The sequence below is a fragment of the Salminus brasiliensis genome, chromosome 23 (assembly GCF_030463535.1).
Source record: "Salminus brasiliensis chromosome 23, fSalBra1.hap2, whole genome shotgun sequence".
NCBI classification, from domain to species: domain Eukaryota; kingdom Metazoa; phylum Chordata; class Actinopteri; order Characiformes; family Bryconidae; genus Salminus; species Salminus brasiliensis.
In genome coordinates, this window is record NC_132900.1 from 31,303,376 (window position 1) to 31,320,790 (window position 17,415).

General features: G+C 41.8%; 1 protein-coding gene across 2 annotated transcripts; it reads right to left on the reverse strand.

Annotated features, from left to right (window-relative positions):
* Positions 1–1,484: 1,484 nt before the first annotated feature.
* Positions 1,485–17,189, reverse strand: mfsd1 (major facilitator superfamily domain containing 1). 2 transcript variants are annotated; one of them, XM_072668501.1, is made up of 17 exons: positions 17,005–17,189; positions 16,641–16,693; positions 16,055–16,167; positions 15,743–15,785; positions 15,225–15,292; positions 15,020–15,128; positions 14,204–14,306; positions 11,427–11,525; positions 10,951–11,062; positions 9,239–9,295; positions 8,331–8,487; positions 8,008–8,105; positions 7,499–7,611; positions 7,341–7,388; positions 7,180–7,246; positions 2,951–3,062; positions 1,485–1,934 (listed from the first exon to the last, which is right to left on the reverse strand). In XM_072668501.1, the coding sequence occupies exons 1-17, from the start codon at positions 17,150–17,152 to the stop codon at positions 1,875–1,877; spliced, it is 1,560 nt and encodes a 519-aa protein (XP_072524602.1). In that variant the 5' UTR covers positions 17,153–17,189; the 3' UTR covers positions 1,485–1,874. The 2 variants fall into 2 exon arrangements, with proteins under 2 accessions (XP_072524602.1, XP_072524601.1); XM_072668500.1 differs by lacking the exons at positions 1,485–1,934; positions 2,951–3,062 and adding an exon at positions 3,327–6,442.
* Positions 17,190–17,415: the final 226 nt, after the last annotated feature.

Here is a 17,415-nt window from a genome sequence, read left to right on the forward strand (position 1 = left end):
AGTGGAAGCTGATGTGGTCTTCTCCTGTTGTAGCTCACCCCCCTCATGATTGGAGGTGGTGGTGCTGTTCATTCTAAGAAGCTTCTCTGCTCTCCACACTTGGACAGAGGGGTTATCTGAGCTACTGTAGCCTTTCAGTCAACCAGCTCCAAACAGTCCGATCATCCTCTCAGTGGGTGTCGTTTTCCTGTTGTTCTGAAGATCTCAGAAGACCAGCAGTTCTACAAACGCTCAACCAGCCTGTCCGATACCTAGATAGGCTAATGTGAACGTTACCTGAAGCTGCTGGCCTGCAGCTGTATGGTTGTATGCATTGCACCGCTACCACATGATTGGCTGATTGGATCCTAGCATGAAGGAGTCGGTGTACAGGTGTACCTGAGGACTGGCTTCCAATCTGCATAAACTCTGTAGGCCAGTCCTTAAAAGAACCCAGAACCCTGAGCGAAAAAAAAATAGTGTGTGCTGTGCTGTAATGATAGCGCTAGCAGGCATTTGATCCAGCCAGGCTGGTGATTTCCAGTTCCGCTCTTTGAAAAGGGAGGGTAATAGATGAACAAATAGCTGCTGTTTATCTTCAAATAAAAAGTGTCAGCAGCATGGGGTAGAAACGCAGGCCTGCAGCATCCAGGTAAACACACCGACACGGCCAAATATGTACTTGCGGTATGAGGAAATCACCCTCCGAGGCTTAATGCTTTATCAATATCAGCTCATTTACTCAGTAGGTCAGTTGGGAGACTCGACAGTGAGCGAGAACGGGGCCTAGCTAACAGAACCAAAATCACACTAGAACTCCATGTACCCTTCAGCCCGTTCTCTACTGAACTCCTCACTCTCGTAACTACATTAATTAACGTCTCAGGAATACGCAGCTAACAACATCTGGATAAAACTTAATGGACAAAAGTATTGGGACACCTGCATATTCACAGTTTCTTCTGAAATCAAAGAAAGATGATCCTGCATTTGTTGGAGGAACTGTCTCTATTGTCTAGGGAAGAAGGCTTTCTGCTACTTTGCTGCAGTGTTGCTGTGAGGATTTGATTGCATTCAGCAGCAAGAGCTAGATGGGCAGTGGTGGCTCAGCGGTTAGAGCGCCGGGCTATCGATAACAGGGTTGTGGGTTCGATTTCCGGGTTTGGCAAGACCCTTTACCCTCTCTGCTCCCCGGGTGCTGGAGTTGGCTGCCCACCGCTCTGGGTGTGTGTGTACTCACGGCCCCTAACACACTAGTGTGTGTGTGTGTTCACTACCACAGATGGGTTAAATGCAAAGGACACATTTCGCTGTGCAGTGACAAATACGACAAATACGCACCTTTACCTTTACTTAGTGAGGTCAAGGTGTTGGACGATGATCATGAGTGATGGAAATGCTTGGGGTCCTTATACCCCTCTAGCCCAGATTTCTAAACCAAGTAACAAATCATCATAGGCATCATAGAATTCATACAGTTGAAATATCTTTATTAAGCATGGTCACTTGTCACATACATATAAAACCAGCTGATTACTGAGTCTGAAACTCATACAGGATCAATAAACAAAGTTGTGAAGCCTTTACAATAAATCCACAATACAAAGAAAACCCTGAGAACTGTAAACCCTACCATACAGTCAATTCCTGTTTGCCAGAATAAAGTGCAAGTGGTGAACAGGTGCATAAACAGTGTTTGATATTTATCATCCAAACAGAACACAGTGATGAAACCTGAACAGTGAGAGTGCCACGCCATGCCACATCCTACCTCCAGTTATCCTGCAGAGCTGTGATACCAACCAAATAGGCTTAAAAGTAGCTCTCCCCTCGCTCATCTAGCCTAGGCTTGGATTATTAATGCTTAGTCATTAAGAGACAGAGCTACAGGGAGGTCATCGGAGCAGACTTCTATAGGCGAGCGAGGACAGGTGGATGCTGTAGTGGTCTGGAAGCTGCACATGAAACACAAACATGGGGGAGAATGGCATACAGACTTAATAGAGCTTGGAAATATGACAATATTTTAGCATATCGTGCAACACTTTGCTTTTATCAGTGTATCGTGGATATCACCAGTGCTTAAAGAACACTGATTAACTGCATGTTTCATTACAAACCGTGTACTCGGTCTTATTTAACTGAATGGAGTGCTGCATATTTTCAGTAAAAATCAGGGTCTTCAGTATGGGAGAGTATTTGGATTCCAGTATTCTGGAAAAATTGTCAACATGACAAAATATTATGATAAATATTATAAAACATTTTTTTAAATAAATATCATATATAGTAAAAAATGTCTTTAAATATTGTGATATAAAATTGTTCCATATCGCCCGGCTCTACAAGATATTCCATACAAGATATTCACATGTTCAGAAGATATGTCTGAAGAGATCAGGTATAACAAAGGTATAAGGGAATCCTAACTATATGCAAGACCTGGAAGACCACCAAACCTGCCCCTTTCAGATAAGCAGCACTTTAAGCTTCATCTTGGAGAGAGAGGACGACTCAATGCTGTGGATATGAACGGATGTAAAGCCTAACAAGAAGATCGAAGCTGCAGCTGTTCTCAGTACAATGGACTGACCACCCCAGAGTCCAGAACTCAACATCGTTAAATGTGTTCAGGACGACTTGGTTGGTGAGAAGTCTGAGAGCAGGGTCTGATCTCATGTGGAAGGTGAGGTCTGACTCTGGAAAGCTGGCCTGCTGTGATCTTATCCCAAATGCAGTCAACCAGTCAAGACACAGCATGTGTCTGAATACTGCTCTATATGGCTGGTATAGCTTTAAGCTACTGAATGAGTCGTTTTTGTTCCAGGGCTCCAAAGACGGGTTACTTCTTGTGCTTTTGGCTAATCAGTGAGCTTTGGGGGGAAAGGGGATTGAGGGGGTAGAGAGAGAGCAATCTCTCGCTCAGAAGAAGAACTGAAGACTGCACTCTGAGCTTGTTTATGGAGGATACCTGCGCTCCCAGCCTGGAGAGATAGCGGTTCCGAATGCCAAAAGGGGACAAGTGCTTCAGACGAGCCAGCTCCTCCTGAGAGCGCTTACGCACCTGCACACGCCATGCCTCCCTGAAGAGAGAGAGAGAGAGCGAGCGGGCGAGAGAGCGAGAGAGAGAAAAGAGGGGAGAGATCAGAATGTCACAGAATAATCATCTTTCATAGGGTTTAATGGGGGCGTACCATCATACTAGATGAAGTAATCCACTAATTACTTTGATTAAATATTCAGTTCCTTCAAAAGATCAAACAATAAGATTTCAATTAATTCAAAGATATAAAAAAGATACTAAAATTATATATATATATATATATGATTTATATTATATATCCTGCATCTGAATGTTTACAGTACAAAAATAAACCAACACAATTTCTCTAGAACAGATCTGAGGGAAAAAGACTAACATCTCTCTCTCCCTGAAGCAATGACTGCAGTGTGCCTCTTCCTGCTGTGTGAACCATGATCATGACTCCACATCTAACACCCAATCAGAGGCTTGAATTAAAACCCTGATTGAGGTCTGATACGGACTTTGTTTACCCTTCACTGGTAAAATGAAAGAATAAGAACAAAAGAACAACAGAGGAAGCCTCCACTCAGACTCATTAGACGGCCTCCATATCTGCTTTAAACATCAAAAGGTCTCGGCTGAGGGATGAAAGCTCAAACGGGACTACAGACGAGTTTAAAGCAACCCTCAGAGTGCTTAGCGAAGTGTGCGACACAGCCCGAGTGATTCGCTTAAAAAGTGATTCGCTTCATACCGGTCAGGCCTTACTCTGGATCCAGCAGGGGTGGCAAGGGAACAGAGAAATGGTACCTTAATGAAAGGTAGCAATTGACAGGTAGCGTGTCAATTTTACTCAAATGACTAAAATGCCATAGTGTGTAATAGAAAAGTGCGAGTGTGAAGTAGAGGTGGACAATATGACAATACTTCATTGGATCATGATACACAACACACTTAACAGCATATTGTGGATATGGTTAGTGCTTAACTGTCTGGGGGTCTACAAATGTGCCAGTGTGTCAAATTCCATGTTTCTGTATGTTTTATATTAATATGGCTGCAATAACAAAGCGCAGAAATAAAGTTTACCAGATTATATATTCACACAGTGTTTTAGGTCACATGGGGCCTCATTATCGAGAGAACATTTGGATATAAATTGTGGGTATTATTACGTTATACGCAACTGCCTTTAAAGGCAAATATGCAAAAATCTAAAAAATCCCCAGCCGGTTAAATAACATTGATCAACTGCCCTTTTCATTACAAAGAGTGTAATTAGTGCCGTTTAACTGGATGAAGAGGAGCACATCAGAATTGAAATCACTGTACTGATGGGAGTGTGGTAGAGTATCTGAATACTCATCAGCATGAGAAAATACTGAGAAATAGTGCGCATCATAAAACTTTAAATATCATGATATTTTCACATCACCCGCCTCTAGTCTGAAGTACTAATAAAGCGTCTGCATGTGATGGTCTACCTTCATGGAAGAACCACCAGAAGAAATCCTAAACAAGCCTGAGGCATTCTGGAAAAAAAGTCCTTTAAACAAGTTAAAATGAGCAAAGAAAATGAGAACAAACATGTTTAGAAATTTCATGAAAAGAAGACATTTCCAACTGTTAAGCAGCGGCTTACTGCTCATGTTTTGGGCTTGCGCTGCAGCCAGTGGCACAAGGAACATTTAATTGGTAGAGTGAAGAATGGAGTCAAGCAGGAAAATGAAGTGCCCAAACAGATCACCATATACTCAATAATATAATATAATACAAGTATTTCCCCCCCAGTATTTCTAGCCCAGACTAGGCTGAGGCATACTATTCTCAACATTACGACTTTGGGCTGAACTACCTAATATTCATAAACCACCACATGCTAATTATTATTATGCCTTCAGAAGATCCATTTATTAGGATTCAGAGGATCCATGCAATATGAGTCATTATTAAATTACAGGAATGAGCACTAGAAGAGTGAGGCCTGAATAATAAACTAACAATTGATCAATTGATCCTGGAGTCCTGATGCGGGCGATCTGTCAGGAGATGTTTGGTTGTGCAGTTTGCTTTTATTAGACTACAAAAGGAAAATTAGGCTAGCATTGCTAATAATCCCTGGATTACTTCTGCTCAAACATATCTCTCAAACTGCTGGAAGCACTTTAACGTGAGCACAATATGCTGAATGAGCTATGTAAACAAAGATTAGCTCCAACTGGAAATATAGCTTTGCCCCTGTATGGTATCGTAACTGTAGGACAGTCAGCTAGACCAGCTAGACTAGATTCTGCTCCCTTGCATGCACCAAACAAACGTTCAGAAGATCTTTCAGCAGGTTAAGAGAGATGTTTGATGATGAGAAGATAAGATCAGTGAATCGGTGAATGTTTTATGCAACATTAGCCCAATGTTCTTAACTAGGGAAATGAGCATATCAGATATGTAACAGGTCTTGGGTGATAGACTGCTGTGTTTTTTTTTTTTTTTTTTTTAAACATGCCCAGAATGTTTGATATCATACTTAAACATACATGAAATCACTTAACTATATTCTTAAAAAAAAAATCCAAAAAACAATTAACATAAAAAAACATTTTTTTTTAACATTATATCAACATTGCATTTTGAATAGAAAAGTCAAATAACCCATTAAAAAACAAAGTTCCAGTCGAACTTCATTACCAACAAAAAGCCTAAAAAATCTAAGGCATCGGGCTAGAGTCCTTTTAGATTAAAAACACAGTGAAAAGCGATTCTCTCGAGCCATTGTTACATTTTAAGTGTTAAAATAGACGTGAACAGCAGCCTGCGGACAGAAAACACACAGCCTAGAATCCTGTAAAATGTTGGAGAGGAATGTTCCAGTCAGAGAAGCATCACCGGTGTGACAGTCTATAGGAAAGAAGTGGCCCCACTTGACCTGCTTGAGAAATAAGAAGCAGTACGTGTTCAGTGTCAACAGCTGATGGCCAGCTACCCTGAGGCAGAGTCGAGACAGTGACAGGACATCATCCTCAGCTCTACCCAACCAGCCCAGAACACTTCAGCACTATTGAAAGGTCAGTCCTGTCCCCAGGTAAGCCTAAGGGGTGGCCTGAGGGGTTGAGCCAAATCCACCAACAGCCTCCTCTCCTCAGCTTACCTACCTTTCCACCCCATCCCTTTCATTACCACAGCTGGAGAAGTCCATTAGACCTGATTCTACAGGAGAGGAGGCCATTGGAGAGGATGCTGGGACTGTCCCTTAGAACTGCTATATTACTGAGAAGCCTGGAAGTGGAAGTGCAGAAAGGCAGAGTAATGGCCAGTGTAGTGAGGAGGAGTCAGCTGTGCAGAAAGGCCCCCCTCAACCAAGTGGGTGATTGACATGTCAGATTGTCCAGTGAGACGGCTCACAGCAGGCTGGGTGGAGCCAGCGGAGTGAACAGCCTTCATCTGCAACACATGACAGCACAGAGGCAAGGTGAGACACACACCTACACACACCTACACACACCTACACACACCTACACCAGTGGGTGGTAAAAGAAAATAGTGAGGATGAAGTACCCATGATGAAAGAAGGCAACCAGGCCTGGAGAAGCTAAATGACAAAAGTATTTGGACACCTGCTTATTCATTGTTTCTTCTGAAATCAAAGATATTAAAAAGAGCTTACACTTTTGTTGGAGTAACTGTCTCTACTGTCCAGAGAAGAAGACATTCTACTAGATTTTGGAGGAGTAATATATATTATTACTTCTATGTATTTTATATAGAATTATTATTAGCATTAACTATATTATATTTTGCATTTAACTAAGATTATTTACTATTCATCACACTGCACAGGTCTCAAAACTTAAATATGTATCAAATATGATAAACGTGTCTTTAAAAAGGTTAACTTTGCAACCTTACTGAGTGAGTTAATGTCAAGAGGGCCAGAATGATGCATACTTCATGACCAATGAATTAACTCCTCCAAGGCAGTCAGCTGAGTCTGGTGTATTACAGTACGGGAAGACCGCTCAACCATATCTGAAGCCAAAAGGCAGTTCTGAAGCAGATTCAGTTCAACTATGTATGAGGAACGATCTGCTGGAGCTGAAAGGTCAGAAGGTCCAGGCGTAATAAGCTGGGTGATAAGGGTTAATAAGTCAAACCGCAAAGAGGTCGGCTGGTAAACTCACTCGGACTCGGGAGAAGAGGTCTTCTGTAGTTTGGCCCGGGCTGAGGCAGAAAGGTTCAGCTCTCCACCTGGTCAAGTGCAGGAGATCAAGTTAGGAAACGGAGGCTGATGCAGATCTGGCAGGTCAGCGACTCAGATCTGAGATTTTACTGTTGGACTTACCTCGGAGAACATCCACAAAGTAGAGCATCACCACTGCTACCAGAGCCACTGTGGAAAGAGCAGGAAGACATGAGCATGAGAAAGGGACACACCTGGGACTGTTTCCGTAAGAGGTGCAACTTAAATAGGACTAAAATGACTAATAATCAATCACTCACAGCAAATGCAAGCACAGAAGAAGACCTCCAGGAACAGATACCCTTTGCTGTCAAGAATGGCTCCTGATGCCATGGAGATGAGGGCCAATCCCAGATTCTGGATGGACTGCATACTGGCAAAGGAAGGAGACAGAGAAACACAGATGAGGCAGTTCAGAGCAAAATAAGCTTTCAAAGTTAGAATATGAAACAATATTCTTAAAGCCAATAAATGTATTTAAATTATGCCTGATAAACCAAATGCCTTCACAACACAGGGGACGGAAACTCACTCGACCATTTACTATAAAAGCCTGGCACGGCAACAACCAAGAGGATGAATCATTTGTGTCCCAGCAAGCTTTACTTTACCACCACTTGTTCTTTTAGTGGGAACCAAAGAATATCTGTCCCACAAAGAGTTTTTTGCGTAAAAGTCGTTTGCAGATATTTACATAATTGGTCAAGAATAAAAAAACAACTCTCCCCAAATTGGAAAAAACCCTAAAAAGACATAAGGGTTTTCTTACAATCCATATGCTGTGCCCAGCTGGTGTTCTGGCACTACAAAGGCCACCATTGGCCAGAGAGCACAAGCCAGCAGCGAATAAGACAGACCTAAGATAACCTGTTGAGATGGAAAAATAATAATTAATAAACAACAAAAATAACAGAAAAGTACAAAAACTAAAGACAACATAATAGCTCAGAGAAAACAGTACTTTAATCAGAAGGTAAACCTTTGCAAGGCTGAAATACTACAAACAAGGCTAGAAGCCCTGTCCACAAACAGGGAGGAGCCAGAATGGGAACACTATTGTAATGGTTGCACTGGATGAACTAGTTATTTTACCATAGCGATCCAGGGGTTCCAGAAAGTGAAAGCCAGCATCATGTGAGCGATCAGTGTGGTGACGACTGCAAACAGAACCCAAATTATGTTCTTGCCCGTTTTATCCACCATCAAACCCAGCAAAGGCGAGGCAGGAGCAGAGATGATGTACACAATGCTGAAAAACGGAGAGACAGAAATCTAAATTCCAAAATTCATCAGATTTGACTTAATAATTTCCAATTACACACATTACCAATCCAACCATTACATTTATTCAGTCATAACTGACAAGTTTGCACTTCCCCAAGTAGTTTCACACTGCAGTGCTTTACTTTTTCTGAAGTATATTTGAAATCAAATGTGTAATTTTTTTATTGAATTACATAAAAAAAAATGGATTATTGATTAATTACTTGAGCATTTTCTGTTTCCTGTATCGTTACTGCTTTACCGGAAATGTACCTTTATATATTTATATTATTTATAATCATTTCATTGCAGTAACATTACTTTTACTTGAGTACAGAACTTATCGTTTCCAAAAGCACCAGTTATAGCCCACAAGCTGCATGCGGAAGTGCCACCGAAAAAGCCGACGGTTTCTGTGGATCATTAGCGCTCACTCGGGACTCGCGAGCAGGAAAATGTGGCATGAGTGCATTTCCTACATGGTTTTGGTGGTCATGTTGGACAGAAGCAGGAAACAAACTGAAAATGCAGAAACTGCAAATACAGCTATAGTTTTTCATTTGCCAGGTTTAGGGTTAGGGTTAGATGGCGCCCCCCTGCTGCAGGTTGTGGGTGATGTCTGAAAACCTCTTTAACTGTGGCACATCTCACAAACACAAACAAACCAAAGGATCAGAGGTGGATCAGGTTTAATGGAGCAGATAACTGACCCAGGGTCAAGATAGATGGGAGATTACCTGTTGACCGCTCGTGCTTGGGTTGGAGTAAAGTTGAACTTTTCAATGAAGAAGACTCTGCAAAAAGAGAGAGAACCACCAGAGTCATATCAAACGAATCTAATGGATTTTAGGATATCAGTGTTGCATCCATACACTAACATTCACGAGATTTATCTAACGGCACAGTTCACGTCAACAAAACTGCACAAAATGCCCTTTCCTTAAAGCAACAGCACTTACTTTTACAGAATGGATGGGACGTCCCAATCAGGTTATTTTGTCCTCTATATTTTGTCTGATTATTGTGTGTGTATAAATAATTCAGCCCCACAGTTTAGATCAGATGAGCTGCTGATTAACAGGTTCAGTAAAATCTTTATTTTCAGTATCAGTTTCTATAACCAGACATTCTGGACTGATTTAGTTTAGTCGAGACTTTTCTTAAAATGCCTGTTTTATAGTGTTTAATATCTTATAATCCAGTCTGACCAATCAGCTCCCTGCTCCTTTACACACTGCAGTCTAATCACTGTCTGTAGTAGTACACACTCTGGACTGGTATCTGTGGGTGTTGGTCTACTGGTGTGTAATAACTGGTTTATAGTGGTTTACCGGTTCCCCTGCCAGTAAAAGAGTGTTTCAGTGAGAGTTTTATAAAGGGTCAGATATTATGGCCTGTTTTCAGGTTCCACTGTAAAATAGCTCCACACTGCAGAACCTCAACTCCTTTATTTACCTTCTGAGAGCATCTGCACTGCTGCTGCAGCCGGCTAGGAAAAAATTTCCATTAATGGCAATCTTTGAGGACACCAGATGGCGCTCTGAACACCACGTTTAAAACTAAGACTTGGGACTGGATTGGGATTAAAATAGACCATACCAGATCCATTCAAATATGCCTGGATTGGCCCTGGACATTCCTACCTTTATGTGTTTTTTTTCTATTTTTAGGACCTAGAGGTCCTGAATTGAGTGAAGACCAATGGTTCTCCGTCTCTGAAGCAGAAAACGCCACTAGTCCTAAAGCCCCCAGTAAACAAACATTACTAATGGTCTTTGAATATTGCCGCTTCATGCGACTTGTCTGGCTCGCAGGACTCTTTAACAGCTCAAATAAAAAAAAGTTCCTGTGTTTCGGTCAATGCTTGCAGGCCTGTTTCTGTAGCTCTTGATTTCCACTGAACAAGGTGAATGTTTTACCAACAGGTAAACATTCCCCTCCAGCTCTGTGCTGAGTACAGAGATCCGGCTGGCTAGAATTAAATAACTGTCTGCGGCAAAGGCCAACAGGCACTCGAGAAAAACACATCTTTAGCAGTTGATTTAGCCATCGGGACAGAGCTTTTCAGCGTGCTTGACTGAGAGAAGTCCGGCAATTTCTCGGCAGCCGACGTAAACGGCCACAGTGCTCCCCAGAGGCACCAAAACAAAAGCAACTGCAAACCTTTACCTTTCATTTTTCGGCTTCTTGGGCTCTAATGCTCATCATTCTGTGCCAAAGACCTACATTCACATACAGTGCATAACCTACATATAGTGCACTAGGGACATGCGGATGTACTGTCCATACCATCCAAGGCTGGTTTGCTTATTTGTTAGACCCTGTTTACACCTGGTCACATCACACGACTAGTACCTGGATTGCATATCGATAAGATTTAAGCCACATGTGTTTACGCTAAGCAGTCAAATGTGTCTCCGGTTAGTCATATGATCGAAGTGATACTTACTGCCCCAGGCCAATAAAGGGGAAGATGGCGACATAATATCCCACGCAGATGATGAAAATCAGCCATAGTTGGAAAGGGAAGTCTTTCACATCCCTCAATCTGATCACTTCCCCTACACACATATACACACACATAGGGACACAAATACAGTTCATACTCTCACACAAATCATAAAAAGGGCAACTACTTGCCTTTGCCATCATAACATTAAATGCTCTGTTAAGCTGTTCTTGAGCCCTGACAGCTCTAAAGGTTAGTTATGTTCTATATGGGTTCTAACCAGCACTGGCAGACTGGGTGTAACACGGTCACATAAAAAGATGCTGAGAGCAGCAGAAGAGTCACTTATCAATCCATTGTAAGTGGAGCGTCCACAGACAGGCAATCTTACCACCTGAACTGCTTTTTATGTGGCGGTCCAAATAGCTATAAACGCACAACCATCCACACAACACACACACACACACTTAACTGACCAGTCTTTCCTTGCTCCTTGTTGAGTATCCTCTCTGCCCGCCTGTCAAGATAGCCCAACGCCAGCGCGCAGATCAGCGAGAAGACACACGTAGAGGACGCTGAAACACAATTCCACACACGTCAGTTCCTCTAAGAAACCTCACAGCGAGGGTCTGAGGGTCCGCAAAAGTGACTATATACACTACCAAATGTCCAAATGTTTGTGGACCCCGCTCTAATAACCGTATTCAGCTACTTTAAGTTGCCCACACTGCTGACAGAGAAGCTATAGAGAAGTACTGAGCAGATAAGCATCATGAACCTATATCCTGCCAGGCGTGGGGTAGAGGGGGTATAAAGGCCCCAGCACCCGATGCAGCATCACAGGGTGGCCGACGCTCTGAGGAAAGTGCCAGGTACCAGTAACACAGAGCGCACCATCTACCCACCCCCTTCCCAGAGAAAGAGAGCATGGCCAACTATCTCAGACTCTGACTTGGCTCATGTTTCGAAATTGTGACCCCCGCCATAGAAGCAGAGCATTAGACCAGAGCTGAGCCACTTGGAGCCCCTCTTAAGTGGATGCAATTACTCTTAAATTGTGACGTTCATCTTAAATAGGGTTACTACAATTATTTAACAGGTGTGTATCATTGCGTGTACTAAGTTCCGGGTGTTAATTAAGCCCAAACTCTTTAAGTTCACTTAAGTAATCAGGTTTTACAGCAAACTAATCATCACTGTAGAGCAAAAGAAAAATCTGGCTGTTGAAAATCAACCTTCGAGGCAAAAAAAGGAACGCAGTTGAGTTTGCTGTTAGAACGACATCAAATAAGAGTAACATGAGAAGCGAGTCCACGGCAGAAGTGAAAGGGGGAACTCTATGTAGCGATTACAGCACAGCACTTCTGCACCAGACACTCCCAGAGGCTCTTAACATCCTTGGATTTCATCTGGTCAGGGCTGCAACGAAATACGGCTTCTTCATGTTTCTATAACCACAGCGCTCTCAGTGAAACGAAAATCCTATAGGAGTGTAACCAGAGACGTAGAGATTCAGGTTTTAGGTAAGAGGCACGGGAGAAAGTGATCCTCAGTGTGGCGGAGTGTATTTCTGTGAAGATAACTCTCTAGGGAGCACACTGCAGCTTGTCCTACATTAAGCAGCAGGGGTGTGAAAACGTATTGATACATTTATTGATCGTGTTGCTTTGGTCTGAAAGTGGCGATTCAACCACATCAGTGTTGTAATGTTAATCAATCAGAACGGAATAAAGTAAATCCTCTAAACAGGCCCCGTTTCAAATCCTCTAATTAAACTGAGCAACAAAATTGATTCATCTATTTTAGTTTTGTCCCACAAAGATGAACCTGCTTTTTAAATTGACATTTCTATCAGTTTTGAAGTGAGAGATCCCCACCTGGTCCCTTCTTGGAGGCTCTGGCACAGTAATTGCTAAGCGTGAGGTGTCCGCCTCACAGCAGATGGGGAAATTAGGATGTTTAACAGTGTGCTTGGATTCTGATGTTATACTCAGAATATACTTGTCATGCAGAATTCACCCACTTTCCAAATTAATCAAAGTACTGATCATAGCATTTTTTTAATGAAGCATAAAATAATATTTTTCGGAACTTGAATGTCAACTCACCATAGAAGTAGCAGAAAGAATATTAGAAAGACTATTTGCACAGTCTCTAGGCATTATACCTGGGGATAGGGTGCCAGGACAACACTTAACTGCATAAAAGCACAACAGCAGAGATATTTACACACAGAGTTGTATACCTGCAACTGACAGGGAGCTGCTACTCAGGAATGAGCAACATATGTATGTCCCAACATGTCCAGTCATGTTACTGAAAGCCCCAGGTAACTCCTTTATCTAGCCTTGTGCTTTCAACAAAAAGCTATTGCACGTCATAAACAATGTACACTAACACATATTTAAAATAGGTCTTTTTGCATGGGACAAAATCTATTAAACAGTATTTTCAGGTATAAGATATGATATCAAAATTATCTGCTGGACTACAGACATTTGCCTGATTAATATTAATAATATAGTGTCCAAGAACGTTAACCTAATTTCTTTGGATATATGTAAAAAATGAGAGTTCAGTCCCATAAATCTGCACAACCAAAACACAGCTGTAAAAAAGGGGCCAATTCCAAAACACCAAAACTGTTACATCACAGTCTTGGCTTGTTATATTCACTAGAGAATGATGCCCACTACAGACAGCCTTTCGAGCCAGGGCTAGTCTATCGGGTGAAGACCAGCTCAACTGAATCAAGCACTGCTGGGGGTATCCATGTGGCTGGGGGAAGACCTTTGAGGGCTATGTGCGACAACCTGGGAGAGCGAGCCATGCATCACAGGGTACCCGATGAAGCAAGCAGACTAAAACCAGGCTAAAAGCTAACCATAGCAGAATCAAATACAAGTCAGCTAGCCAACAAACACCCCCACCCCCACCCCAGAGTCCTCCATAAAAGGAAAATCAGTGTAACAGGGTGGTAAATAGGCTTGTTGAACCGCATCTGAGCACTTTTCAACCCCAACCAAAGTCACACACTTACTATTCCTACACCAAACAACAACTTAAACTATTGGAACCTTTAACGAAAAGAGTCATCACATGGTCACGAGGATCCACAACGGCACAGATCCGAATATGGATGCATCACTTCCCCAAAGTGGTTAAGTTCAAAGCCATGAGGAAGTCGATCCTAGCCCAGTTGGATTCTTACATGCTTGTAAGTGTACATGTTACGTCTGCTCTGAACACTTACCGATCATGAGTGCGGATCCTAGAGTGTAGTGGCCCGACTGGCCCAATGCAGCCTTCATGTGGTCATACACCCAGCCCATAACGTTCATGTTGACTGTACTGCCCTGGGAGACAGAGGAGAGAAAGCTTCAGAAACCAATTGTGACACGGTGCTGGAAATCTACTGGGACCAGTTAATATGACTGATTAGTCAATCCTCAAGTCAAGCGTGTATTAGCTTTCACTCCTTTTTAGCAGTGTTAGCATTTGTTGGCACCACAGGAAACAAACTGGATTGATTCACATCAGGCTTCATTTCAAATAATAGCCGGCCATCATATTGGCTCCTCAGCCTATTGCACACATGTGCATTTGCCAGTCTAGGACCGTGGTTCATGCGCTCACTGTTTTACTAATGATGTGTTAAAAGGACAAAAGTTTTGGGACACCTGCATGTTCATTGTTTCTTTTGAACTTTTTGGAGTACAACCACCCCACCTCACCTCATCTTGTCCCCAACTCATCCCAAAAGTATTGGATGGAGCTCCACCATCACTCCAGAGAACACAGTTCTTCCACTGCTCCACAGCTAAATGCTGGGGGGCTTTATACCCCTCTACTAGCCCACGCCTGGCATTAGGCATCATGGTGCATATAGCTTCACATTTATTTATCTGCTCCAGAGAGTCCTATTCTATTGGTAATCCTCCTCTACAAGGACTACCCAAGCAGAGTGTGTGTGTGTGTGTGTGTGTGTGTTACCGTGCATCTGCACATCAGAGTATGCATTTATTAAAATGAGTGTCCACAAACATTTGGACATCTGCCAATTTCTTACCACTCTAGCCATGCTGAGCTGCAGGCCGAACACCAGGTTCAGCTCCTTTCCTTTGAACCAGTTCACTGCGTACGTGTTCTGCGCCACAGCTAGCGATTCTCCACCGATTCTGCAGAGACAAAGACAGAAAAGAAGGGTGTGCCGAATCGTATGATCATTAGTACTCAAATTTGGCTGGATTGATCAGAATGAACGAGCATCTTACCCAAAAACAAAGCGGCCAAACTCCATCAGCCAAAACTGATTGACCAAAGCCCCTAACGCAAATATCACCTGTAAAAGCAGACGTACGTTACAGGCCTGAACAACCAGGACGCAGCTCAAACTCCAAAGACACGGATCACTAACAAAACCTTTGTTATGACAGGGTTAACTTCAGATGTTACACTGCACATAAAAAGATATTACACTGCACTCTTCTGCAGTGTTTTATTAACATCTTGCTCTATACAGATTCATATACACACACACACACACAGCAATACTAGCTTATAATAATATCAACAAAAACTTTTTATTTTTCTACCAGTGGTCATTCCTACTGACTGCTTTCTCTTGATAATCAGCAGGGGTGTAAAAAAAATAAATATATATATATATTGTACATATAATACACTACTGTATGTTGTAATAATGATAGGTGTCAAAGTATAATATGAGCCTCGGCACTCAAAAATCAAATATACAGTGGATTTATTAAGAGAGAAAGAGACGTTTACCTACCTGTCCAACACAGACAAAGAGTGAAAAAATCACTGTTCCAAACCTAGAAAGAGTAGAGGGTCACGTTATGCATATTATGTTTTGTTTAACGTATTGATTATAACATTCATAACTGGCTACTCTAATTAAAGCTCTTTATCGAGCTGAACATCTTATTGCAACTTTAATAAAAATAATTATTATTATTTATGTCAGTGCGCTATACCACCATGTAAGAGACTGGGATCTGACTATGCTGCACTACACCAATAAGAGTACTTAACACTACATTGGCCCTCCTTTGTAATACAAGTAGTCTTGGAGTTACTTCACCTGATGCCAAAAACTCTATCCAGTAAAAAGCCTCCCAGGAAACAGAGGACTACATTGGGCCATGAGTACCAGGCATAAAGCTGCATGAACTTGGAGGTGTTCAGCTGCATATCCTGTAGAGAAAACGAGACAGAAAGAGAATCAGACCAGAATCCCATTTGACCAGGAATACCAGTGTTCAGGGCCGGTCATGTAAAAGATGCCAGATATCAGATCAGTGGACATAAACTGATACTAAAGTTACATGCTCACCCTAAAAAAAATAAAAATAAAAATAAATAAAATAATAAAAAAAGGACTGGACTTTTATTCTATTTTCTTCTTTAAAACATTTAAACTTTAAAACATAAAAGCTTTATCCCCATCTTTTTACACAAACATGGAAGCTACAGAACCTCAACCAGGACGCTGCTATTTTATTGCTATTATCTCATGCCAATCTCTAGAAATAATGTGCATAATATATTATTGTTTAAAACTAAATTACTAAGAGGGCAAATCGATAAGAGCAGCAGATTAGACGCTTATAAGGCGGAACAGCGGCACAAAACAAATAACTACAGCTACACAATAAAAGTCCTCTGACCTGCATGACTTGTTTCTGAAGAGCAGCTGGATTATCGTAACAGAAGTAGCTACCTGGAGAATAAAAAGAGTAAAGGACATTAAACCATTTAATTCTGTACAGTTTTCGACTCTAATATAGCTAACCGAGCTGTTACAGCACCACCACAACACAGCAGGTCTACAGAGCACATCAGCACATCAGCAAGCTATACCTTCTACACCCTCTATAATTAATAAATAACAAAAGATACTGAGTAAATAATAATAAGATAATAATAAGAATAGGTTTAATGTAATACAGCGGTGTCAGCTGAATGTAAATAAAGGACTTTTAACTGCGACTGAGGCTACAGGAGTGACGTGCGCCGGCACCCCTCACTCACCGAAACCTAAAAAACACATAAAACCGAGGACGACGATTCGGTGGAGCAGGTGGCCGGGGTCCAACAGCGGGGACATGCGGGGACTCGTGTTGTCCCGGTCATGATGGTTTTCATTTAGGAGCCTCTCGTCCTCGTCCCTGCTCGCCATTCCCGTCGGTTTGGTAAAAACTGCAACTGTGCGGCTCCTGTCATGTGACTGCAGTGTCGCGTGTCATATGACTACGAATAGTTTTATTTTTCCGCCCTGAAACGTTTAATGTATGTTTAATATACGTTTAAAAGTACAACCTGAAAGCCTATTTACACTTAATCTTTTAGTGAGTTACAGAATTCTAAAACTATTAAAATTTACATTTTAAAATTATGATTAAAATACAAAACACGTAATATATATATATATATATATATAAT

Excerpts from the sequence above, each read along its gene's own strand:
- mfsd1 (XM_072668501.1), bottom strand. The coding sequence starts at position 17,152 with ATGGCGAGCAGGGACGAGGACGAGAGGCTCCTAAATGAAAACCATCAT. Across the intron at positions 15,293-15,742 it reads TCTTTGTCTGTGTTGGACAG|GTGATATTTGCGTTAGGGGC; the intron begins GTAGGTAAACGT and ends CTGCTTTTACAG. Across the intron at positions 7,247-7,340 it reads CTTTGTGGATGTTCTCCGAG|GTGGAGAGCTGAACCTTTCT; the intron begins GTAAGTCCAACA and ends GCACTTGACCAG.